Source organism: Somniosus microcephalus, chromosome 16 (genome assembly GCF_052327205.1).
Source record: "Somniosus microcephalus isolate GS21.2 chromosome 16, FLI_Smic_1.0, whole genome shotgun sequence".
NCBI classification, from domain to species: domain Eukaryota; kingdom Metazoa; phylum Chordata; class Chondrichthyes; order Squaliformes; family Somniosidae; genus Somniosus; species Somniosus microcephalus.
The window spans coordinates 39,655,254-39,681,568 of NC_141002.1; the positions used below are offsets into that span (position 1 = coordinate 39,655,254).

The following is a 26,315-nucleotide window of genomic DNA, read 5'->3' on the forward strand; positions in this document are numbered from 1 at the left end:
TCCGCAAGAGCCGAAGTTGACATGGAAGAGCAGAATGCACGCGTAAGGGTATCCAGGGCCATATTCTCTTTGCCGGGTCGATAATGTATGTTGTAGCCAAAGGCGGACAATTCCATCCTCCAGAGCAGTATTTTGTTATTCTTGATCTTAGTGCATTTCCGGTTATCCAGCATAAAGGCCATGGAGCGCTGATCGGTTATAAGCGTGAAATGGTGACGAGCGAGAAAATGACTCCATTTGCGTACTGCTTTGATGATAGCCGTAGCCTCCTCCTCGTCAGGAGGATAATGGAGCTCGCTACCCTGCAAAGTTCTGGACAGAAATGCAACGGGTCGACCACCTTGATTCAAGGTAGCCGAGATCGCCACATCCGATGCATCGCACTCGACCACGAAAGGGAGATTTTCATCAATGGAACGAAGCGTGGCTTTTTCCAGTTGTTGCTTGAGGAGGTCAAAAGCTGAAATAGCCGTTGCCTCCAACGGAAATGACTTTGCATGAAACAGGGGTTGGATCTTGTCGGAAAAGTGGGGTATCCACTTCGCATAATAGGCGAACATGCCGAGCGCCCGATGAAGAGAGCCGAGATTCGTAGGAGGAGGGAGCTCCTGAAGTGGACAAAGTCGCTCCGGATCCGGTTTGATGACACCATTGCCCACCCAGTAGCCAAGGATGTTGACTGATGGTACTGATTTCACAGATTTGGACTCATTTAAGGTTAAGTTGCGACGACGGAGAACGTCAAGAAATTTCTGGAGGTTGGCATCATGCTCCTTCTGGTTATGACCAGCAATAGTGATATTATCCAGATACGGAAAAGTGTCCGTTAAGTTCTCCTGTTTGGCTAGGCTATCCATTGCCCGTTGAAAGACGGCCACCCCATTGGTGACCCCAAATGGAAGGCAACAAAACTGGTAAAGCCGACCATTGGCCTCAAAGGCCGTATACTTTTTGTCAGAGTCCTTTAATGGTACTTGGTGGCATGCGCTCTTTAAGTCAAAAGTTGAAAATACCTTGTAGTTGGCAAGGTTATTGACCATGTCATCGATGCATGGTAGGGAGTAGGTATCCAGGTCGGTATACTGATTAATAGTTTGCGAGTAATCGATGCAAAGACATTTCTTGTGTTGCTTCAGAGGATTTTTAACGACGACGACTTGAGCCCGCCAGGAAGATGAACATGGCTCAATGATACCGTCAGCTAGAAGGCAAGAGATTTCTGCCTCGATAAAGGATCGATCATCTTGGCTGAAACGTCGTGATTTAGTGACTATGGGCTTACATCGGGGGGAAAGATTGGCAAACAAGGAGGACTCATCAAGCGAAGCCGCCGAAAGCGCACAAAACGGTACTTTGGAAATAGTAAGCTCCGGCTTTGACCCTCCAAACTCGAAAGTGAGTCTTTTGTGTTGTTTCTGGAAATCCTGTCCCAGGAGCACATTACTGCATAAGTTTTTGAGCACCCCGATCCAGGTGGAGAAATAAGTGTGGCCATTGAGAATAAGGTCGACAAGACAAAAGCCGGAAGAGTTGGTGGTCAGTGTCGTCAGAGCCATTGCAATTTCCCTGTGCGAGGGGTAAATACGCAGTTTTAACTTACTGACAGCCTGCTCTTGAAGCTGTCAGAGCTGCATGAGTCGATTAGTGCACTCAAAATGTGTCCATTTACCGAAACCTTCGTGGCTGCATGGGACAAGCTTTGGGGAAAAACAGCTGTGATGGGAGGAAGAGCAGTTTTACCCTTGACAGCTGTAACCTTAGTAGTGGCTCTTGGGAGAGGAGCAGTTTTATAGATAGCAGCTGTAACATTAGTAGTGGCTCTTGGGGGAGGAGCAGTTTTATAGATAGCAGCTGCAAAACTGACAGGGGCTCTTGGCCGGTATACCTTAGAAAAGTGACCTTTCTTACTGCAATGATTGCAGATTGCATTACGAGCAGGACAACATTTCCTAAAGTGGAATGCACCTCCACAGAAGAAACACTTCCTTCTAGATTGCCAAGGTGCCGCTAGGGCAGGGTCATAATCGGTGAGGGCTTCTAGGGTAGGGTCGTCATCAGCTAGGATAGAGTCATCACCAGTGAGGGCTTCCGCCCGAGGCCCATCGGAGGAGTCACCAAAAGTGATAGCAGCTGTCCGTGCACGTGGTAAATGATAGGCATTTGCATTGTATTTTGCTAAGTCCAAAGAACATGCCTGGTCATAGGCAGCTTGTAACTCAAGGGTTTTATTCTCCAACAGACGCTGGCATATGAAGGGAGACGCAATTCCGTTAATAAAGGAATCACGAATTAACTCCTTCTGGTACTGCTCAGCCGAGACAGCTTTGAGATTACAATCCTTGCTGAGCCTGCGAAGCTTTTGAAGGAATTCGTCAAGTGATACCCCGGGTTGTTGTCGAGTTGTGGCCAGTAGATGCCGAGCAAAAATTTTGTTTGGGACCTTAACATATAGTTGCTGTAGTATTTGGATAGCGGAGTCATAGTCTACACAGTCTTTGATATAGTCGAACACATGAGGAGATACATAATTGGCAAGTATCTCTAACTTATCAGGAACATTCTCACCACACACCTTGAGGAAGTTGCTGAAGGTATGATACCAGTGTTTCCATAACTTAGCAGTTGTAGGTGAATTTGGGTCCAGGTCAAGACAGGCGGGTCGGAGTAGTTTCTCCATGATGGATTGATTACTACCTCTGGTTCCCTTCTACCATTTAAGTCATAGCCGTCTGTTCCCAAAACCACTCAGAGCGTGGAGCAGGTTCAGTTGATTAAATTGACGTAAGAAAACTACTAGGCACTTGGTCTATTAAACAAGGCTTTAATCAACTGTTTCACTACATGGAAGTCTAGTTATCCTTCACTAGTTCCTGTTTACAAAATGTCCTGAGCAAGCTGGGCCCATGCCCGAGTATTTATACTCTCCCTGGACAGCGCCACCAGCAGGCCGCTCAGTATTATTCCAGAAATAATTTCTACATGAACGGCAAGATTCATGTCACCGCCTACTTCCACCTCCGTAACATCGCCCGTCTCTGCACCTGCCTCAGCTCATCTGCTGCTGAAACACTCATCCATGCCTTTGTTACCTCTAGAATTGACTATTCCAATGCACTCCAGGCTGGCCTCTCACATTCTACCCTACGTAATCTTGAGGTCATCAAAAACTTGGCTACCCATCTCCTCACTCGCACCAAGACCCATTCACCCATCACCCCTGTGCTTGCTGACCTACATTGGCTCCCGGTTGAGCAGCGCCTCGATTTCAAAATTCTCATCCTTGTTTTCAAATCCCTCCATGGCCTCGCCCCTCCCTATCTCTGTAATCTCCTTCAGCCCCACAACACCCCAAGATATCTGTGCTCCTCTAATTCTGCCCTCTTGAGCACCCCTGATTATAATCACGCAACCATTGGTGGTCATGCCTTCAGTTTCCTAGGACCTAAGCTCTGGAATTCCCTCCCTAAACTTCTCCGCCTCTCTACTTCTCGCTCCTCCTTTAAGACGCTCCTTAAAACCTACCTCTGACCAACCTTTTGGTCATCTGTCCTAATTTCTCCTTATGTAGTTGGGGGTCAATTTTTTGGTCTTATAATGCTCCTGTGAAGCGCCTTGGGACATTTTATTATGTTAAAGGCACTATATAAATACAAGCTGTTGTTGATCTGCTAGTTCAGACAAATAATGAAGCCGTGCTTAATCACATGGTGGAAAGTGGAGGATGGGACCAGATGATGGATCTCTGCAAGTCCGACAAAGAGCAATGGTGAAATATGCTGGCCCCAGTCTGACTGGCATTGTGAAACAGCTGGTAGTGCAAATCCTTACCGTCCAAGATTGGCAGGCAGTCACTGTGGCTTCCTTCTTTGGAGAGCTTTTAGAATCTCCACTGGTTTCATAGCTGCAGCTCACAGACACTCTGGCGAGCAGATTGTTAAGATGTTTGCTCTGCGCTTCTCCAGTTGCCCAATTGCTGTGTGTCAGGGGTCTGGGCAACGTTACAATTGGAACACATCACAAGACTGAAAGTTGGTCTCGGAAAATTATGTGCACAATGATTAATCTGTCGGGGAACCAGAAGGAGGTGCTCATATTTGAGGTGCTGTCATGCCTCTTGAAGCACTTAATTCAGTTGCAAGCAAACACTTTGTAGAGAAAATCCTCGCCAGGATTCAACCACTCTTCGATGCAGAGTCTGATAGAGTGCGGGCTAAAACATTCAGCGTGTTGGGGATCTTGGCCAAGTGTGGGATCGGAGGTTCCAGATCGTCCTCCTGCCAACAGGTCCATTCCAACCTGGTGTGCTTGTTGTTGCACCTGGATGGAAAAAGTGAGGAGCTCACTAGGCCTTGTAGTTCAACACTACGGTTGCTCTTCCCACTTCTTGGATCTGCCGAGGCTTCCTTGTTGATTGAAAAGTATCAGGAGGAGCCCACCAGGAGCTACATGGACTTCCGAAGAGACCTTTCACTGCAGTTGGTTCAAGATATCCCCAAACGGATCATCTCATATGCCACAGATTGCGAGTCCTTCTTCCAGAACCCCCCCAAGGAGCAACTGCGATCACATGCTGTGGCCTATGCATGTTTACTTCACCAACCGTCAGAATGTGTCTGACCCACCCGGAGGGGCACCTGGTGGAACATCTGCATAATGAACTGCTGCTGTTCACCATCAGACTGAAGACTAAATGCACAGGCCACCAACCTTCTCCACCTCCTCTTAGCAGCAAACTGATCATTCTTTCAAGAGGAATAGTAAAAATGTAATTTTATGAATTTTAAATAAATCGATATCCTGTTGTGCAATTGTAACTATCGGTGGATCTTCAAACCGCTGCTGTGTGACTGGGAGTGAACTCTTCTGATACGCTCTCTCAGACACGCACACTCACACCCACACCTACACCTGATGTTAGACACAGATCCTGCCCCTCACTCCATGCAATTCCTCGCTGGATCAGCATGTTAGTTTATTTATAGAAGCAGTTCCCTTACAAACTGGGCTGGGATATGCCTGTGCACTCCCAAAGTGCATCACTTCACACTTATCCACATTAACTTGCATCTGTCATGTGTCTGCCCATTTCACCAGTCTGTCTATGTCCTCCTGAAGTCTGCTACTATCCTGCTCACTATTTACTACGTTGCCAAGTTTTGTATCATGTGCAAACTTTGACATTGTTCTCCCCGGCCTGGAGTTTCCACTAGGTGGCGCTGTTTCTTTCAGCGCAATTCGCCTGAAATCGGACAAACCAGCGCAAAAGATCGAGGAATTTCAAGCACAAATTACGTCCAGCACAAATCGAGTTTCCGCGATCTTTTGCACTGGTTTAAAAAACATTGTGCTGGAAGCAGGCCCCGCCCACAAAACTGGCCCCCGCCCACCAACCGAATTAATCACCATTGTGAGTTTCCGCTATTTGCGCTCGTTTGCGGGCCTTCGAGGAGGCTCTTAAAATTAAGCTTTTTTAAAGGTGCAAGGACAATAATAGGCGTACTTTAAAAGCTTTTAAATATTCAAAAATATTTAATTTACAAGAAACTGACTACTGTACACCAATGTAACTAGTAAACAGTTCCGTATAGTTTTTTAAAACTTATTTTCACTTATTTAAAATCAGGTTACTCACAGCTGGTGGACTAGATACTGATTAAAAATGTTTATTTTTTATGATAAACCCATTTCCAGCGATATTAATAAATCTGCACCAGGTTACCACTCTTAAATATATAAAGGAATATTTTTAATGCAAGAAAAAAACCAATTACATTCTAAAACGCTGCCCAATCGAGCTGGTTCATGGAAGATTTCACGTTCGCCGATATGCAAATGAGCTCGAGCGGAAACTTGAGCAAAAATTTCAATTCGGAAAACAAGTGCAATTGAGTGCAATTTGCACCGGATTGCCGACTGCGCCCAAAACAGAAACTCTACCCTCTCCATACCCAAGTCCAGGTCATTTATATATAACAAGAAAAGCAATGGTCCTAATACCAACCCCACTGCATACTTCTCTCCAGTCAGAAAAACATCCGTTCACTACTACTCTCTGCCTCCTATACCTTAGCCAATTACGTACCCAAGTTACCATCATCCTTTTAAAACCATGTGCTCCATTTTCCGAATCAGTCTGTATATGGTACTTTATCAAATGCTTTTTGAAAGTCCATACCAATGTTCCCCCTGATTTATTTTGGGTGCGCGGCCCCTTTAAGGGACAGCTTGGCGCATTCAAAGTCCTGCGCATGCGCGAAATTTCACATCTGAAAAGCCGGTCCTATGCTGTGTGGGACCAGCATACAGTTACGTGGCCGCGCAGCTTGGAGGGAATGTTGGTCCATACATACATGTACTGCATTACCATCATCAGCCATCTCCGTTACTTCATCAAAGAACTCAATAGGGTTAATCAGACACAATTTGCCTTTAACACATACGTGCTGCCTGTCCCTTATTGACCCATGCTCCTCCAAGTGAGCATTAATTTTGTCCTTGACAGTAGTAGTTTCTGTCTCTAGTAGTTTTCCCACCACTGACGTTAAACTGACTGACCTGTAGTTACCGGGTTTCTTCCTCACCCCTTTTTTTGAACAGGGGTGTAACATTTGCAATCCTCCAGTCCTCTGGCGCCACTCCCATATTCAAGGAGAATTGAAAGATTGTGGTCAGAGCTTCCACTATCTCCACTCCATTCCTATAGCAATTGTGCCAAAAACACCACCCTTCAGAGTTAATAATCACCTACCAGCTGCTATTCCATGGATATTGTGTTCCAAAGATGTTGGTGGAGGTCTTGCAGATCCCTGTCTAGAGTTATGACCACGATGTCTGGTAGTGAGGCCATGGTTATACGCCCCTTTTGTTAACGGTCCACACTGGAGAAGAGTCCCTAAAAGTGAACACGCAGAATGACCAGTGTTTCTGTTAATACAACAAGGCTGCAATGTTTCAAAAGTTACATCGACTGAGCTACGTCTGGTGTCCAGTGTCGCAGAACACGAATGGATCTTTAATCAGACCGCAAAGCCACATCCAAACTGAGGGCAATGGTCATCCACTGACCACTGCGTTATTTGGCGTGAATGAGGTGGTAGCGGGTTGAACAAAAATCTTTGCGCCCGATGCCTTTATTGAGCGGGCCGCAATTTAATCGGCCATCCAAAACAGGTGGGAGTCTCATAAATGTAAGCAAATGGAGGTCCTTAGCCAGTTTTAGGACCCAGATGTCATTTTGGTTGCCACCTGTGTTACTATCGATAGTTCCTCAACCTGCCCACAAACCATTGGTGGTATGAATTTGGGAGGATGCCATTTTCAGCCTTATTAAAGGGATTCTCAGCTGCTCTCAGGTCAAAACAATTTGTAGGAAACTTTTTGCTTGCATTAGAAAGTGAGTTTTGGGTAGTTAGATAATTTCAAAGTGCTCCTAGTGCCTGTACAACACTCCCAACTCTTAGAACCCCTGGCAATGCACCTTTCTCATCATTGGGTTCTTCTGAAAGTCTAGTCTGGCTAGAGGAAGAGGAGGAGGGAGAACAGGAGCAGGAGGAAGAAGTATACAGAGCTACAAGGAGACTAAACAGGAAGAGTACTTGCAGGACTCCTTACCCTCCCAGAGTTTATAGACCAAAGAAAAAGAAAGACTTACACTTTTCATGACCTCGGTTTTGTAATGTGTTGTCACGTGGTTTGTCACATGGTTTAGTATGAGCATGCTCAGTTCGCTCTGATCTAATAAAGCAAGCACATGGACTAGCAACTCATTGGGCAGGATTTTCATTGGGCCGTGGAGGCAGGATTGGAGGCATGTGGGGGGTTAAAATCTCAAAATCGGGTGGCACGAACCCATCCCGCCCCCAACCCGCCTCCATGCCAGTTTCAAAGGAGGCGGATACCCGACCTGTGCTGGGACCCGCCTCCCTGAGGCGGGAAGGGGATTAATGCCAATTAACTGCCTGTTAACAGGTAGTTAACAGGCAGTTTTTAGCCTAATCCCTATTTTTATTGCTGAAGTGTGGGCTTCCCGACAGCTCCAAACCACGCCAAGTTAGCGAGGCGGGCCATCAGGCTGAAGGGCTTGGAGGGTTCGAGATGTCCAGTGTTCAGGTAAGTGATGGGTGCATGAGTTCAGAGGTAAGTGTGTTGGGTGTGTGTAAAGTGTTTAAAGAGGTTTTACTTACCTTTACTTACCTTTACAGTCTTCCTTCCTTCAGGTCTCGAAAGTCCCTCATCTCACCAGCGCAGAAAGCAGAATGGCTGCAAGCTGTCAAAAGTTGCAGCATTCAGCTTTCTGTTCTGGAGAGATCTCTAAATCAGCCTGAGAGGAAGGAATTAACTTGGAGTACAGATTGTCAGTGTTTGACAGCTTCAAACAGCTGTCAAACACTGATATTTCATCTGTCAAAAGCTTTTGACAGATGAAATGTCAATCTGTGACGTCACCTGTTGCCAGGTGGCCTTTAATTGGCCTGCTGAGCCCGCTGGGCAGGCTCAACAAGGTAAATCAAGTGAAAATCGTGTGGGTTGGCCACAACTCGATGGAGGCGGGACTACAACCCCGAAAGTTGTAGTCCCACCTCCTACACGCCTCCTCAATCAAAATCCAGCCCATTGTGACTCTGTCCTTCATTTGTTCCACCTACATATATTACAGGTTTGATGTCTCATCCCCTGTGGCAGCCTGGAGGGAACCAGAATCAAAGAAGTTGAGGGCTGCAATGGCCTTGAGGCCATGCTGTGCTATCTATGGCAGTTGGTTGCAGTCTCTGAGATATGTTGTCCTTGCACTCTCATCTGAGTCAGAAGGTTGTGGGTTCAAGTCCCACTTCAGAGACCTGAGCACAAATATCTAAGCTGACACTCCAGTGCTGCATCTACCGGAGACATCTGGTGGGAGAGGAAGAATTCCTCTGGTTGTTATTTGTGTCAACAGTGAAAATGTATTGGTGAAGTTTTCCTCTGAGGTGTTTCTAGTGAATCCTTAATCACGTTCTTATAGAATATATTTACCTTTTCAACATAGCAGCTCTTCATCAATACATTTACACGATCGCTATGCTCAGTGACCAAAGGAAATCTTACCATTGGTGCACACTAGCATATCATGGACTGTCAGACCATTTCTCTGGCGGATGTGAAGCCAGAAATAAATTAATAGAAGGTTTTCTCCCAAATATTCCCCTAACCCACTCTCTTCTGTCAAAAAAATGTGGAACAGTTCAGCTCACTGTAACCTCCAGAGATACTATCCAAGGTCAGTCAACCATCCCGGGATGGAATCTCCAAACTTCTCTCTTTTTCCAAACGATCCATTAAAAATTGTCAAAGATTATCCCAATGGAGAACACCAAGTCTGATTGGGATGTAAACTGGGAGCTCCTAGTTCAAGATCCAACATTTTGACTGTGTTGTGTACAACCCCCCCATGTTATACATCCTACATATAAGTTTCCTCTCAGGCAGAGGGGAGATGAGATGCAAACTTACACAAAATGGAGCTCTTATTGTCATAGTCTATGTAAGACTGGATGCGGAGCAGTGGAGGAACATCTGATTGTAAGGGATAAGCAGTCTAAGGTGCTGGAATCAGGCTCCAGTTCTCTGTGGGCATGTCAGTTATGTTCTGACTCACTGCCAGAATTTGTGGAACAGGCTTAACTGGCCTACTCCTATTCCTATGTATGAACTGAACCCTTGAAAATATCTAGTGCAGACCCAGAAAATGTAACAACAGGTAAATACAATATGTGAGGATGGAAATTACTGTACAGTAATCTTCAAATTTGCAGAGGTAGCTCATCACATAAAGGTTGAAAGGGGAAAAAAGCATTTTTTTAAAATGTAATGCATGCTCCCGTTTCTTCTTAGGTCTTATGAGGTCATTGTCTAAATGCTTCCAGTCCAGACAACTTTAACTGGGTTGTAGACACCAGCTTTATCCACAGTAGGTTGGTGCTGGGCAGCAGGGGCTTGTGAAGGGTCAATCCTGAAAACCCATCTATTTGACCGAGGAAAGCAACCAAAGACTAGTTCAAATAACAACAGAAAATGCTGGAAAAACTCAGCAGGCCAGGCAACATCCGTGGAGAGAAATTAGAGCCAACATTTCAGGTCAAAACCCTTTGTCAAGACTAAAGAGGCACAGGGAATGAAATAGATTAAGAGGCCGGGCTGGGAGAGAACAAAAGAGAAGAGACATTAAGAGGTATTCAAAACGAGACGAGATGGTGATAGGACTAGCGGAGACAAAAGACGGCTCTAGATTAGGTGTGAAATGCACTGGCAGAATGGGAGACAGCTGCCATGTGGGAGAAAAAAAGGGGGGGGGGAAAGGCCAAAACAAAGGTGTGGATAAAAAATATAAATAAAAATGTAATAGGGGCCGAGGTTATGATCTGAAATTGTACTAGTTCAAATAGATGGGTTTTCAGGAGGTATTCAAACATGGATGCTGGGCCCATTTACATGGAAGTGTCAGAATTACTAATCATTGTGGGTGACTGTTTTTAATCACTGAAATCGGAAAAGATGTCTGAGCTGAGAGAGGAGCCTGAAGGAGAGAACAGACAAAAACTACAGCCGTGCTTTGCTACTGCTGGAATTTTATTGAAAACCTTGATGTCCTCATACACAAAAACAAAAAAAAATCATAAGCTGGATGTCTGGTTTACTTTTTAGAAACATCCAGACTGGCGGTCAAGTCTGTTGGTTTTATTTTTTTTTAAATGAAGTGAAATAAGTAAACTTTAGCACAGGAGCAGTTGAATGAACTGTGCTCTGGTGAAGGGAACTGTTAAGTGGCCTGCGCAGTGGCTGCCGCAGCCGCTGTCTACTCTAGCTCGGGGTTGAGCTGTGCCAGGCCCACTGCTGCCCAGCACCAGCCCACTGAGGGCAGCAGCATCCGGGACTCCGTTACAGCGTCACCCATTCCCACAATGCCCCTGGAGGCTGCCAAGATGGTGGCGCCCATGGTGCAGCGAGCGCCGCTGCTGTGGACACTGCGGAGACCGGGGTCGTTTCTTTCGGCCCCGGGAAGGGCTGCGGCCCGAGTCCGGAGCCGGTGTAAGAGCGGCAGGAACGTGCTGCAGCTTCACCAGCGAGGCATCTTCAAGGACATCTTCCCGGAGGCCGGCGATCTGCACCGGCTGCTCGAGTCCGGTGCCCAGACCCTGTACTGCGGCTTCGACCCCACCGCCGACAGCCTGCACGTCGGCAACCTGCTGGCCCTCGTCGGGCTGCTGCACTTCCAGCGGGCCGGTCACCGCGTCCTGGCACTGCTGGGGGGAGCCACGGCCCGCCTGGGCGACCCGAGCGGCCGGAGCAGCGAGCGGGAGCCCCTGAACGCGGCCACGGTGCAGGAGAACGCCCGGGCCATCCGGGAGGGGATCCTCGGTGTCTTCCGCAACCACCGTCTCTGCTTCTGCAGCGACGCCGAGGCCGCCAGCTTGGGGCCGGTCAGCATCGTCAATAACTCGTCCTGGTACGAGGGGAAGGAGGTGGTGGACTTCATGGACACGGTGGGAAGGCATTTTCGCATGGGCACCATGCTGAGCAGACACAGTGTGCAGTCCCGACTCAAGAGCCCCGAGGGCATGAGTTTGATCGAGTTCACTTACCAGATGTTTCAAGCGTACGATTTCTATTATTTAAATCAACATCACGACTGCAGGATCCAACTGGGAGGGACAGATCAACTGGGTAACATGATGTCCGGATACGAATTTATTCACAAGTAAAGCAAATCTTCCCCCCCTTATTTGCAAGTATCTAAATTTCTTGTATTTTTGAATTTGTGCATCTTTGTTTTCTGCATATATCGATTTTTTTTTGAGCGATGTACTTTTTCTTTTTCAAACAAAACTAATAAACCTGTAGGTTGACTGGGCAAGACGTCTATGGCATCATGGTACCACTTGTAACCAGTGCATCAGGAGATAAACTGGGAAAAACTGCAGGAAATGCGGTATGGTTGAACAGAAGCAAGACTTCACCCTTTGAACTGTACCAGTATTTTGTCAGGCAACCGGACTCAAATATAGAAAGGCAAGCTCTTTCTACTTACTTTTCAGATTGTTTTTAATTTCTATGTTTACATGATCTGATAAAAAATACAGTACAGTTTATTAAACCAGCCTGTTAGAGATCTTTAGAGATGCCAGTTTTTTGCTCCTCTCAGGAGACTGTGGTTAGGAGGTGGGTCAGTGGTTTGCACCATGTCTGCCCTTTTCCTACATTCCTTTTCATATATTTCTATTTTTTTTAAGTGACAGTTATATTATTCACACTTAAGTATCACTCTTAAAACACAAACATCAACTTTAGTACCCAATATTTCAAAACAACCCTGTTCAGTAAAGAGGGGGGGGGGTTCCAGTGTTGTTGAAAAATGTCTTGGTCTGACGAGAATGTCGTTTAGGAGCTGTGGCAGTTTCTGCTCACACAGACTTCCACTGTCACTCATTAAGAGCCACAGTAGCATGCATTTTGAAAGAGACATTTCTCAAGCCAGAAATGATTAAATGCTGGCACTTTGAGTCCAAACATTGCAACAATAATGAACTTCACGCTGGGTGGAATCACTTTCCACCTCCACTGCTATGCTCCAGTTAGTCCTCAATGACACATCCTTGCCTTGTTTCATGATTTTTGTATGATGTAATAATTATTTGAAACATAAAATTGCAACAAATGTTATCCCTGCTTTGAGTGGCCATCAGCAGATGAGGAACTGTCCACAAAGTATTGTTAGTTGTTGATTTTCTTTGGCTACATTTGAATTTTTTGGGGACGGGTGGCCAACAGTTTGCGTGATCAAGACACACAATATATACCCTTTTTTCCCCCTTTTGTAGTTGTCCCTGGGCATGTAAGTTTAGCTTGGTGAAAAGAGTCCCTAAATTTTTTTTCCCTCTCCAATGGGGGAGATAGTGACCTGCATTCTGTGCCCCCTCGTAGCAATGTAGGTAAGGTTGAGAATTTGAAAGTTTGGTATCAAACTCGCCTCGCCTTGGAGCTCTAATGGAACGGGTGCCTTCCAGCAATATTTGTTAGTCATAACGGCACAGAAGGAGGCCATCGAGTCTGTGCCGTTCTAAATGACTAATTTACTTTTATGAAGTAAACACATCTGTTAAATTATTTCTGCCTTTGACCAAACAGCAACTTTGGTTTCTTTAGGTATCTGAAACTTTTTACCTTCATCCCACTTCCTGAGATAGAAAACATTATGGTCAACCACAGAAAAGAACCAGGAAAGCGCATTGCCCAGAAACGACTAGCAGCAGAAGTCACAAAATTGGTTCATGGCAAAGAAGGACTAGAGTCGGCCAAAAGGTGAGTATTGAGAACCTGTGTATCAAACCCCTAGGAACAGAGATTTAGTTCCATCAGGCTTTGTCCCTACTCCCTTGGAGTATAGACACCTGTGGCTGCAGGGAAGCAATAATACGTGGGGCCCAAACACCACTTAAGCTCCTAGAAGCAGAAAAAATAAATGACTGTCTGCCCCTACAGAAGCTGAGATGTCCAAAGTCCATGGAAAATTCCTTCCAGAAGATGACAGAGTTTAATAAAAACAGAAGGCAAGTGGGATGCATTAGACATGTGACAGCGGCTCACCCCACTCCTCCACAGCATCTATGATTAATACCAATAGTAACTCGGAATAATTGCAGTATGGCCTTAATATTCCCCAATAACGTTTATCTAATTTCTTTGTGTTTTAATGTTAAACAAGACCAAATGTAACGGGTACAGTTTCAGCTACTTCCCGGTGGGGAGAATTTCATGGACCTAAATAGTGTTTAGTTCTGTGATATTAGGAGGGGTGGCCAAAAGTTTGATCAAAGAGATGGGTTTTAAGGAGGGTCTTAAAGGAGGAGAGTGAAGCGGAGAGGCAAAGGGATTTGGTAGGACCTACAGAAAGGGACTGCCTGGGTCAGGGAACACCTCATGATCAAGAGGGCCTCAAAATCCTTCTGTGTCTCTACAAACTTGTTCTCTGTATTTTCCACAGTGAGTATTATGGTCCTGCGTTTGTGGTCTTGGTGATCCTTCATAAGTTAGCAAGGGGTTTCCACTGTCTTAGTTCATAAGCCACTCAATTCAATCTCCCCGGGCAGTACTCATCACTCAACTTTCCCCCATCTTGTATATATGACCCAGTGATTCATCGCTCTTATGTTTTTCTTTTTAAAAGTGTCAGCTTGACTCTTGGTAGCAATCTCACCTCAGAATCAGAAAGTTGTCTGTTCAAATCCCACTCCAGGACTTGAGTTGTCAATGTGGGGACGTGGGCTTTACCTCTGAGTAAGGGGTAGCCTGATCTAGCCAGATGATAATTCAGCAGGGTAGGAGAAATGTCCTTTTTTGAGCTATGTGGCTACCAACCCTTCAAACGTTAGTATCTTCACTGCACCATCTAGCCCCATAACTAAATGCTAGACCATATTTTGCTGCTGCCATTGTTAAATTTTTTGCCTCTCCTCTTCAGGTGTACAAGTGCACTCTATCATTACAGTATCGATGCCCTAGAGATCATGTCAGATGAAGAGCTGCAAGAATTGTTTAGAGAAGCACCGTTCTCTGAGAATCTGCTTGAGCCAGGCACAACGGTGCTGGATCTTTGTCGTAAAGCCAATGCTATTCCAGATGGACCCAGAGGGTATGTCTCTTGTGCAGAACTTTACTTCTCACCAATTGGAAAATGCCTATGGTCAGGAATGGACCTCATCATATGCATCAGTATACTAATCCTTCATGATTTACTTCTTCATTTATTCTTTCTGACCTTGGTGGTGCTGTGCTGTGGGCCTTGGAGCTTACATAGAATTACATAGGGTTTTACACTCAGAAACAAGCCATTTAGGATTCTCATTTTAAAATATAAATATATAGATAGAAGAGTGCAATATTTCTCTCTCAGCAAAACAGTATCCCCAACTGCTTGGGTGTGAATGTTTTACATTGCTATTTTCAAGGCCAATTATTGCTGTGACCCGCACTCAGTAGAAGCCTTACAACCAGCAAAGGGTTTTAGCTGGATTTAGACTCGGGTCCCAGATGTGCCATTCAAACCCCCTCAAGCTGATATTCTGATTGAGTGCTATAATTCTCACTACAGTATTATCTACTTGAGTAAGAATGGTTAACATGTCACTGGCCATCTTTCTCTAGTTCTAACTGGGCATCAGTCAGCCATGGTTTTGATACGGTTGTCATTTTGTTGACAACTCTTTTGTGAGTGGTAATTTGAAATGAGAGTGGATTGGTTGCTGCAGGAGTGCTTCTGAAGAAAATCCTAACTACGTTAAAAGAACTTTTTTTCTTCCACTCCAGGTACCAGATGATCACAGATGGTGGAATTTGGATTAATCACATACGAGTGACAAAACCAGAACAAGTGCTGGTTTTGCAGCAGCATATTCTGACAAATGGGCTATCGTTGCTTAGAGTTGGAAAGAAAAATTACCACATTGTGAAATGGCTCAATATGGTAGCTTAGTCACTGAAGAAGCTTATGGATGTTATTTTGTCATGGTTATGAAATTGTATGGTCTCGGGTTTCACTTTTAAAAACATTTTTGAGGAAATATGTCACATGGAGAAATCTGGAGTCACGTGGAGTTCTAAACATGCTATTGCCAAGGTTTAATTGGGAGAACATTTCTCCAGTAGTTCTAGAAATAGACCACTAGAACCCAAACTGGACGCTTTTCCAAATTGTAATTTTGATATTCATATTAAATAGCTTTGGATAAATGTTGAGGTTTTTGGCCGGGTCACTTTCCATCAGCAACATGCCTTTTCTTGGAAAGGGGCCACTATGTGCCTTTTCTTGGAAAGGGGCCACTATGTACCTTTCCTCTTGGTCAAACAATTACATTGGTTGGAGAAATATGAAGAAATTAGATGCTTCCATCGCACCATTATCCTCACTGAAATGGAAGTGGATGAACAAAAGAGACCTCACCGTCCTTGGCCTCTTGTATTGTTCCACGGAAGCTCAACGTAAACTCGAGGAACAGCACCTCATCTTCCGATTAGGCACTCTGCAGCCTTCCAGACTCAATATCGAGTTCAACAATTTCAGATCATAACCTCGGCCCCTATTACATTTTTCTTGTAATTTTTCCACTCCTTTCCCCCCCCCCCCCCCCCCACCTTTCCTTTTGTTTCTCTCTCACACCTGGCAGCTATCTCTTGCCCTGCCAGTACACTTCACACCTAATCTCAGCCTATTACCATCTCGTCTAGCTTCGAACACCTTTTATTGTCTCTTTCTCTGCTTTTGTTTCTTTTCTTTTGTCAGATCGCAGATTTTCTTTCCAGTTTTGAAGAAGGGTTCGACCCGAAACGTCAACTCAAATTTCTCTCCACGGATGTTGCCTGACCTGCTGAGTTTTTCCAGCATTTTCTGTTATTAAAGAGACCTCAATATACACTCTCGGTCCCAATTAAGGATAGCTTTGTTAGTAAATTAGAATGTGCGGTAGATTGTAATTTTTAACCAAATTGTAAAATAACTGACAAAATTACATTCTCTGAATGGATGGTGAGCATTGAATTAGAATTTGCTGGTGTACCTTTCTCGAACTTCAGGATTTCTGGAATCAGCTTTCAAGTTCACTTGCTGCCACCTGTTTTATGCTGCCACTGTACTATGTATAGACTTTTATGTTCACTGGGTGAGCAAGGCCATGAGATGGCTACTGTGATCAGGTGACTAATTACTACACAAGGCTTTTTTAAATAAATCTGCACATAATGTATAGAAGAGAAGCTCTGTACAGCAATAAAACATGAAATGAATTAAAAGATGTGAAGATTTTAATTTGTACATTTGGATTTCTTTCAAATGGTTTTTTTTAATGTGCTGCAATGACTGATATTTGGGGAGGGAATGAATGAAGGGAAATGTACAAATGGCCCATGGTGGCTGTTTAATTTTGGTTGACCCCACCAAAAGGAATGGGCGGTGGGACTGGGAGCTATAGCCGAGTGCCAAAACATCATGATTCAGTGTCCTACTTCAGAAAGGCCATGCAGATGACCACTGTAATGAAGTGGCTAATTACATTTTAAAACATTTGTTTATGGGATGTGGGCGTCGCTGGCAAGGCCAGCATTTATTGCCCATCCCTAATTGCCCTTGAGATTTTGGTGGTGAGCCTTCTTTGTAGCAAAGAGTACTTCTTTGTAGCGGTTTGGTACAACTGAGTGGCCTTGCTAGGCCATTTCAGAGGACAGTTAAGAGTCAACCACATTGCTGTGGGTCTGGAGTCACATAGGCCAGAACGGGTAAGGGTGGCAGATTTCCTTCCCTAAAGGACATTAATGAACCAAGTGGGTTTTTACAATTATCCGGTAGTTTCACTGACACTAGCTTTTTGTTCCAGATTTATTTAATTAACTGAATTTAAATTCCCCAGCTGCCGTGGTGGGATTTGAATTTATGTCTCCGGATTATTAGTCCAGGCCCCCGGTGTAGTGTATGTGCCTTTAAGAGCCCCATGTGTACTGTAATGCCAGTAATGGCCACTCGGGCTATATAAGCCTGTATATTGTGTTGTATCAGTTAGTTCTCCTCCAGACTTTGTTTAGTAAACACCTATGAAACCAACTCCTGTCTTCAGTGTCTCTATCAACACACAGACACAACAGTGGTGACGAATTGGAAATGGACTTACCTGCAATTCGGCAGCACCTCAAGGACATCAATTCCTCTGGCGTCCAAAGTTCAAGAAAAATCAAGAAAAAGAAAACGCTGTGGTTTCACCAGCTAGCCAAGCTGGTGGCAGGTACTGCAATAATCCTTCCTGGGCGTCGGGCTGGGGCTCCAGCGGCTGACTCTACAGCTAGGCCAAGCAGCGAAAGCAGAGGCAAGCAGTAACAGATGGGGAGGGAGCACTCGGGAGACGGCCGGCGCTGCAAGCAGGTCGGCGTTCAGACCTAGAGAGAGAGTCCGGCGGGAACGAGTCTCCAACTGTAAAATAAATAAAAAGAACGGAAACCGCGGGAAACAGCGTTGTCATTGGCAGCAGCGGGATGCCTAAGTCTGGCAATATTGATGTTTTTGATAACGAGATAGAGGATTGGACCACGTGGAAAGAGTGGAGGTATATTGCACCGCAAATGGAATAGAAGATGAAAAAAAAGCTTCAGTACTGCTAAATCTAATGGGCGCAAAGACATACGGGCTGTTACGAAATGTAATCACTCCAGCCAAACCAAAGGACAAGAATTTTAAAGAAATTGTTGATACCCTACAGGAGCACTTAAACCCAACACCGCTGCTGATAGCGGAACGATTCAAATTCTTCAAGAGAAACCAACACAAGAATGAAAGTAACGCTGATTACCTCACCGAATTAAGAAAGCTATCAAAACACTGCCAATTCGGGGCAGGACTAGCAGATTATCTTTGAGACAAATTCGTCTGTGGTCTCTTAAGTGAAGGAACACACAAAAGGCTGCTTTCTGAAAAAGATTTAACACTGGACAAGGCTTTCAGTATGGCTGTATCATACAAAGCAGCCGCAAGAGGAGCTGCAGAGATACAACAAAAGACACAGGACTTCAGCACCCATGAAATGACACAGGGTTTCGAGAGATGTTACTGCTGCGGCAGATCCACCCATGACCAGAGGGACTGCTGGTTCAAGGACAAAGCATGCAGGCAATGCGGAAAGATTGGACACATTGCACGGGTATGTCGATCTGGACAAAAAAAATCCACAGACAGGAAAAAAAAAATCAATAAAGAAAAGTACAGAAAGGTACAAATGATGACGGACAGTAGCTCCGAAGACCAGAAGAGCGATAGCGACTCCGAAAACAAGAGACTAAGCTGTCTCAAATTACATAATGTAATTGCCAAAGATGATTACCAGACCATTTGGGTTACCCTCACAATAGCAGGGTCCCCAGTTAAAATGGAGCTGGATACAGGATCAGCTCTGACCGTCATAAATCGACGGGATTACGAGCGGCTATTTCCGCATATACCTTTAAAAGACACATCCATTTTCTTGAAAACATATACGGGGCAGAAAGTATACCCCAAAGGAAAAATAAGGGTGCCTGTTGTATACAACGGCAAGGAAATACAAAAGTTGTATTTATACATTCTACAAGATGGTGGTCCACCGCTGTTGGGAAGTGAATGGATCAGGAAAATACATTTAGACTGGCACTCCATTCAGGCACTGACGGTGACCAGTAAGAAAAAAAACGATGATGATGTCATACCTGAACGATTAAAAGACATCTTGGCCAATGCCAAAGAAGTGTTTCAAGAGAAACTAGGAACCTTGAAAGGCATCACCGCCTCAATAAAAGTGGAAGATGCAGCAATTCCCAAGTTTTTTAAGGCAAGACCAGTGCCATACGCAATTTGTCCAGCAGTCGAGGCAGAGCTGGAGAATTTGGAAAAGGCAGGCGTATTATCCAAAATAGATTGGAGCGAGTGGGCAACACCCATCGTTCCAGTCATGAAGAAAGCATTGAATAATGATAAATCTGAAGAACAGAGAAAAATTTGCATCTGTGGAGACTTCAAGGTGACTGTAAACCCGGTCCTTCACACGGTACAGTATCCTCTTCCGAGGATAGAAGATATTTTCGCCTCACTATCCGGAGGGAAACGTTTCACCAAAATTGACTTGGCACAGGCATATCTACAGATGGAGGTTGAAGAGGCCTCTAAAAAAAATATCTCACGATAAATACACACAAAGGTCTGTACCAGTACAATCGACTGGTTTTCGGAGTAGCATCCGCTCCAGCTATCTGGCAAAGAGCTATGGAGCAAGTCCTCCAAGGGATTCCGGGGACTCAATGCTACCTAGACGACATCCTTGTAACAGGAGAAAACGACAACGAGCACCTTGCCAATTTGGAGCAGGTGCTCACTAGGCTGAGAGAACGGGGCCTACGAGCAAATCGCCCCAAGTGCGAATTTTTCCAAAATCAAATATCATATTGTGGCCACATAATTAATAAGGAAGGGTTGCATAAGTCACCTGAAAAAATTGAAGCGGTCATAAAAGCCCCAGCACCTGAAAATGTTTCACAATTAAGGTCGTTCCTGGGATTAATAAATTACTATCATAAATTTTTACCGAACTTATCATCTCTTCTACACCCTCTTAATGAACTGCTACAAACAGGAGTAATTTGGAAATGGAGCGAAGACTGTAAACGTGCCTTCCATAAATGCAAAGACTTAATCACGTCCAAAGAAGTTTTGGCTCATTACAACCCATCACTGCCAATCAGACTGGCGTGCGATGCATCCCCTTACGGCGTAGGAGCAGTATTATCGCATAAATTCCCTGATGGCTCGGAACGGCCGATAGCTTTTGCGTCATGCTCATTGAACTCAGCTGAGCGTAACTATGCCCAAATCGACAGGGAAGCACTCAGCCTGGTATGGGGCGTGAAGAAATTCAACCATTACCTACACGGACAAAAATTTACCTTGTTGACTGACCATCAACCCCTCATCTCCATATTCAACCCTAAAAAGGGTGTTCCCATTATGACAGCGCAAAGGCTACAGAGGTGGTCCCTTTTTCTAGGGGCACACCAATACAACATAGAATACAAAAGATCAAAACAGCATGGGAATGCTGACGGGTTATCGTGCCTACCGTTGCCAACGGTAGAAGAAGCACCTACCGTAGACCCAGTGGAGATTTTCCACTCTACCATAGTCGAATGTCTACCAGTAACAAATTCTACCATTGAAAGGGAAACTAGAAATGACCCGACTCTCTCACGAGTCTACGATTTAACAGTGAAGGGATGGCCAGCACATGGCGAACCACTGTTGCCAGCATTCTCGCAAAGAAGAGAACAGCTGTCAGTGTGCCGAGGAACCTTGATGTGTGGATCCAGAGTGGTGATTCCACCCAAACTCCAGGATAAAGTTCTAAAGGAGCTTCACGAGGGGCATCTGGTTGGAGTGAAAATGAAGAACTTAGCCAGGGCATTTGTATGGTGGCCAGGTATCGATGGAGACATCGAAGAAATGACCAAGAGCTGCCTAGGATGCCAGAAGGTCCAAAACGCTCCACCCCAAGCCCCTCTACATCCATGGGAGTGGCCCTCATCTCCCTGGCAAAGGGTACACATCGACTTTGCTGGTCCATTTATGGACTCAATGTTCTTAATCGCGGTTGATGCACACTCCAAATGGCCAGAGGTAATAAAGATGTCCTCCACCACCACGGAAAAAACCATCACAGCATTAAGGACCATATTTGCCAGGAATGGGCTGCCGGAACAGATCTGTTCTGATAATGGACCGCAATTTGTGTCCGAAGAATTCAGGAAGTTCTTAAAAAACAATGGGGTTAAGCACTACACGTCCGCCCCATACCATCCCGCCACCAATGGATTGGCTGAAAGGTTTGTCCAGACCTTCAAGAAGGCCATAAAGGCCATGGGTAATGAAGACATAAAACTTCAGCACAAGGTGGATAACTTCTTGTTCGCATACAGGAATGCAACACATATGGTTACAAACCAAACTCCCACCATGATGTTCTTCAGTAGAAGCCTAAGATGCTGGCTGGATTTGATCAAGCCCAACATCAGAAGGGACGTGGAGAACCGGCAATTTCAAGGCATGAATGAAAGGCCAACTAGAACCTTCCAGATAGGTCAACAAGTTTTGGCCCGGGACTACCGTACCGAGAAATGGCAGCCTGGAACTATCTGCACATGACTAGGACCGCTGATGTATACCGTGGACATCGGAGAAAGCATAATAAGGCGCCATGCTGACCAAATCATAGAGTCATCCGAAAAGGGACAACCTACACCACAACTCTATACGCCTAACAATGAAGTAGAGATACCCATATCTACCTCCGATCCGGTGATACTGGAACCCGATGAACCCGACACTGGCATTCAAGCCGAATCAGCCTTGCCAAAAGAACCTACTACACCACCAGAAACTACTACACCACCGAGGCGTTATCCGGACCGAGTCAGGAAGCCTCCAGAGAGACTGACTTATAATTAATTAACTGCAGCAATGTGTAGATTATTTTTCTTGTAACATGTAATTAATAATTACTTAAAATATTATGTACTGGTTGGCTAAAAGGGGAGGAATTGTAGTGTATGTGCCTTTAAGAGCCCCATGTGTACTGTAATGCCGGTAATGGCCACTCGGGCTATATAAGCCTGTATATTGTGTTGTATCAGTTAGTTCCCCTCCAGACTTTGTTTAGTAAACACCTATGAAACCAACTCCTGTCTTCAGTGTCTCTATCAACACACAGACACAACACCCGGATTACTAGTCCAGGCACCTGGATTACTAGTCCAGGCCCCTGGATTACTAGTCCAGGCTCCCGGATTACTAGTCCAGGCCCCCGGATCACTAGTCCAGGCCCCCGGATCACTAGTCCAGGCCCCTGGATTACTAGTCCAGTAACATAACCACTATGCTACCGTTCCCTGATGCTACATACAAGGCTTTTTAAAAAACAATAATTTGGAATGAGGGTTGCCTGAATACTTGAAGATAAGTTCATATAATGAGCTTCTCTCATTATCTTCCAGAGGTAAACAATATTCTGGATAATTTACAGTAAAACTGCTCAATACAAAAAAATTGGATGTATCAATATGTCCGTGTGGAGATATTTGTAAATCAAAACATAGACTCAGGAAAATGCTGTCTATTCTTCCAATTGGAAAGAATCTATGGAAAGTTGTAGGGGCAATTCCATCTTTATACAGCTGTTACTCCGCTATGCACAGATTGGCAACTTAAAAAGGCCAGTGCTTGCTGGAGTTCAGATACTGAATGTTTGAGTTATCTTTGAAAGCAACGATTGGTATATAGGATAGGTTCTCAGTCAGCAGCCTGTTGGAGATGGACTTTCCAGATATCTAAGCACATCTGTGCTTTGATACTGATGAAATTTTATTGAAAACCTTGATGTCTTCATGTCATAAAACATAGACTCACACAGAATTTAAAGGGATCGTCAACTACTTGCAGGTTAGTTGCTGGATTATTTCTTCTGGTTGTTGTTGCAATTCTACACATTTTGGGTGCTTTTCCATGCTTCTTAAAAGTTTCAATAGTCTACAGGGAGTGTTCTGGCTGGTGCTGAAGTACTTTTTGCTAACGTAAAGGCTTGTGCACAGACCAGTTGCTTCTAGACATGGGTGCCCTAGTAGACAGGGACCAAAGACAATGGCTTCAGTCTTCCCAATATTGGGAGGAAATTTCTGCTCACAGTACAAGCTGTCTGACAATTTAGAGACTGGAGGGGTTGGGAGAAGTGATAGTGAGGTAGCGTACATGTGAAAACTGACTGTTTTCAGATGAAGTCGCCAAGGGGCAGCATGTAGATGAGAAATAGGAGGGGGCTAAGGATAGAGCCTTGGGGGACACCAGAGGTAACAGTGCGGGAGCGGGAAGAGAAGCCATTGCAGGTGATTCTCTGGTTACGACTGGATAGATAAGAATTGAACCAGGTGAGTGCAGTCCCACCCAACTGGACGACGGTGAAGAGGCGTTGGAAGAGGATGGTATGGTCAACCCATGTCAAAGGCTGCAGACAGGTTGGGAAGGACAAGGAGGGATAGTTTACCATCGTCACACTCACATAGAATGTCATTTGTGACATTGATCAGAGCCATTTCGGTACTGTGTCGTCACAGAAATCTGCCAGCTGCTGCAGCCACAACTCCAACCTCAGAGCAGGGCAAGGACCGCATTGCCAGTGGCTGTGAAGGTGACCTTGGCGATGAACTTTTATGCATCTGGCTCCTTGCAGGCTGCTGCTGGGGATATTAGCAACATCTCAGTTTGCAGTGAACTGCTGCATAAGGGAGGTCACTGAGGCTCTATTCAAAGTGAAATAACTTCACTTCATTCCTGCTTACCAGAGAGAAGCAGGTGGAGTGAGTATGAGGGTTTGCAAGGATTGCAGACTTCCCCATGATGCAGGGTGCCGTTGACTGCGCGCACATTGCTTTGCGTGCGCCTCATGTCAACTCTGCCATGTAACTGAACCGAAAGGGATTCCACTCCCTCAACATGCAGCTGGTGTGTGACCACAGGTAGCGCATCATGAAGATCAATGCCTAGTATCCTAGTAGTCATGATGCGCTCATTCTGCAACAGTCCTCTGTGACTGCTGTCTTTCAACCACCATGGCAAACCAAAGGGTGGCTACTGGGCGACAAGGGCTATCCGCTGACGACATGACGCATGACTCCAGTTTGCAATCCACGCACACGTGCGCAGCATGCATACAACGAGAGCCATGCTGCCACCAGAAATCTGATAGAGCAGACCATTGGCATCCTGAAGCAACAATTTTGCTGCCTGGACCACTCTGGAGGATCCCTGCAATACTCGAGTGAGTGGGTCTCAAGATTTGTGGTGGTATGCTGCATGCTGCACAACCTTGCCATCATGAGGGAACAAACCCTGCCACCACCTATAAGCTGAGGAGCAGGAGCATGAGGCGGAGGAAGAGGAAGGGAGACTGCAACCTCGACAGCCCCTTTCTTCCGGCGTGTATGTGAACAACGAATTCAACAGTAATACCAGTAACCTCAACCCCAATTTCCCATTCACCAACAGTCCCACACTCCTTACCTTCCCTCTGTTACTGACAATCACATCATCCTCTTGGCCACAATGGAAAAATAAAAGCCAACACAAAATATACATTCCAATGAAAATTTATAAATAAAATCATGCCATATGGCCTACAAACGTAAACTAATCACTCTTGTGCATTCCCTTAGTGCCTGTCTTCCGTGTGCCTTTGCCTGTCCTAGTGCTCCTACGAGGTGCTACCCCAGTGGCTGCAGCATGGCTGGTGGATGGCTGCTGCTTGTGCTGCAATGGAAGCTGAGACATTGGCCATCAGACGCTGGTTCCACAAGTGTGTTAATGGAACTGGCCATCCATTCTGTGCTGTAAAGGATGGGCTCCAAGCTCTGTGCAAAGCCCTGTGCCAAGTTGATGCCAGACTCCTCCATGCTTCTTGACATGGCAGGCTTTCTGGCAGGCTTCCCAATGCACCAAGCATTTTGGTGTGAATACCAATCAGCATTTTTCTGTAGCCTGGCCCATCAAAGTCCTCATCTGAGTTCTCTGCAGTAGAACCAGTGTGTGACTCGCCCTCTAGAGAGCTGGAATCTGCACTCTCCTTTCCCCCTGCCCTGGCTGCAGCGCACTTGTGCCTGGGATCACACCACGTGCAGATCCCGCCTCTATGCTATCCTCTAAATTATGCACGGTGTCAGTATCTGAGCTGGTGGCTGCGAGTGTGAAATCGAGTGACGGTGTCCCTTCACCTTTACGGTCTTCCTGCTCTTCCACCACTGCCTGTGCAGGTAGCAGTTCTTGAGCATCTGAAATGTAAAAGGATAAGGTTGGGTTGTGGTGAGGGGAGAGGAGAAAGTAAGAAGTACGTGCTTACACATTCTGCAGCTTTTAAGTCAGAAAGAGTTAGGGGTGAGGGAGAAGTGTGGTGTGAGAAGGAGGATTAGGTATGAGGGCACCGTCATTTCCAATGGCTTCAGCCCTGCCGATGGCCACAGCCTCAGCAATGACACTTCCCACAATGTCCAGCACTGTCTCTTCCATGGGGGTTAGAACATGCGGGCGTGCCTCTCCCCCTCCGATTAGTTCCTTCTGCCTCTGGTTGTGCGCCACCTTCTCCTGCAAAAGAGAGGGAAGTGTGTCAGTGAGTGTTATGCAATCTATTTGGATAATCTGGCTGTTATGGTTGAATAACTGGCAGTTTTTGCAAGCTGTGAGATGTGGGTGTGAGGCTTGCAACAATGCTAAGTGTGCGAGCGTGACGTGAAGCATACAATGTTAGGTATGAGATTGATAGAGATTTTTGATAGGTGAGTAATGGGGCTGTGGTGAATTGAGCAGTGGCTGAGGCTAGTGGTGCAGTTGGTAGGATATGGCATTTGGCATTGGATTCACTTACCTTGAGAACAATTGCTGCAGTTGTACAAGGTATTGGTGAGGCCGCACCTGGAATACTGCATACAGTTTTGGTGTCCATACTTAAGAAAAGACATACTTGCTCTCGAGTCAGTACAAAGAAGGTTCACTCGGTTAATCCCGGGGATGAGGGGGTGGTCATATGAGGAGAGGTTGAGTAGATTGGGACTCTACTCATTGGAGTTCAGAAGAATGAGAGGCGATCTTATTGAAACATATAAGATTGTGAAGGGGCTTGATCGGGTGGATGCGGTGAGGATGTTCCCAATGATGGGTGAAACTAGAACTAGGGGGCATAATCTTA

At 45.4% G+C, this 26,315-nt stretch overlaps 1 protein-coding gene and 1 pseudogene across 1 annotated transcript; both read left to right on the forward strand.

Annotated features, from left to right (window-relative positions):
- LOC147106086 (maestro heat-like repeat-containing protein family member 1) overlaps positions 1–4,683 on the forward strand; it is a 34,503-nt pseudogene extending 29,820 nt beyond the window's left edge.
- Positions 4,684–10,849: 6,166 nt separating this feature from the next.
- Positions 10,850–16,840, forward strand: yars2 (tyrosyl-tRNA synthetase 2, mitochondrial). The gene is made up of 5 exons (XM_086008846.1): positions 10,850–11,734; positions 11,878–12,045; positions 13,180–13,335; positions 14,495–14,665; positions 15,340–16,840. The coding sequence occupies exons 1-5, from the start codon at positions 10,938–10,940 to the stop codon at positions 15,503–15,505; spliced, it is 1,458 nt and encodes a 485-aa protein (XP_085864972.1). The 5' UTR covers positions 10,850–10,937; the 3' UTR covers positions 15,506–16,840.
- The last annotated feature ends 9,475 nt before the right edge of the window (positions 16,841–26,315 follow it).

Coding starts and splice junctions, on each gene's coding strand:
- yars2 (XM_086008846.1), top strand. CDS start 10,938: ATGCCCCTGGAGGCTGCCAAGATGGTGGCGCCCATGGTGCAGCGAGCG. Junction 11,735..11,877: donor GGATACGAATTTATTCACAA/GTAAAGCAAATC, acceptor ATAAACCTGTAG/GTTGACTGGGCAAGACGTCT. Junction 12,046..13,179: donor CCGGACTCAAATATAGAAAG/GCAAGCTCTTTC, acceptor TGGTTTCTTTAG/GTATCTGAAACTTTTTACCT.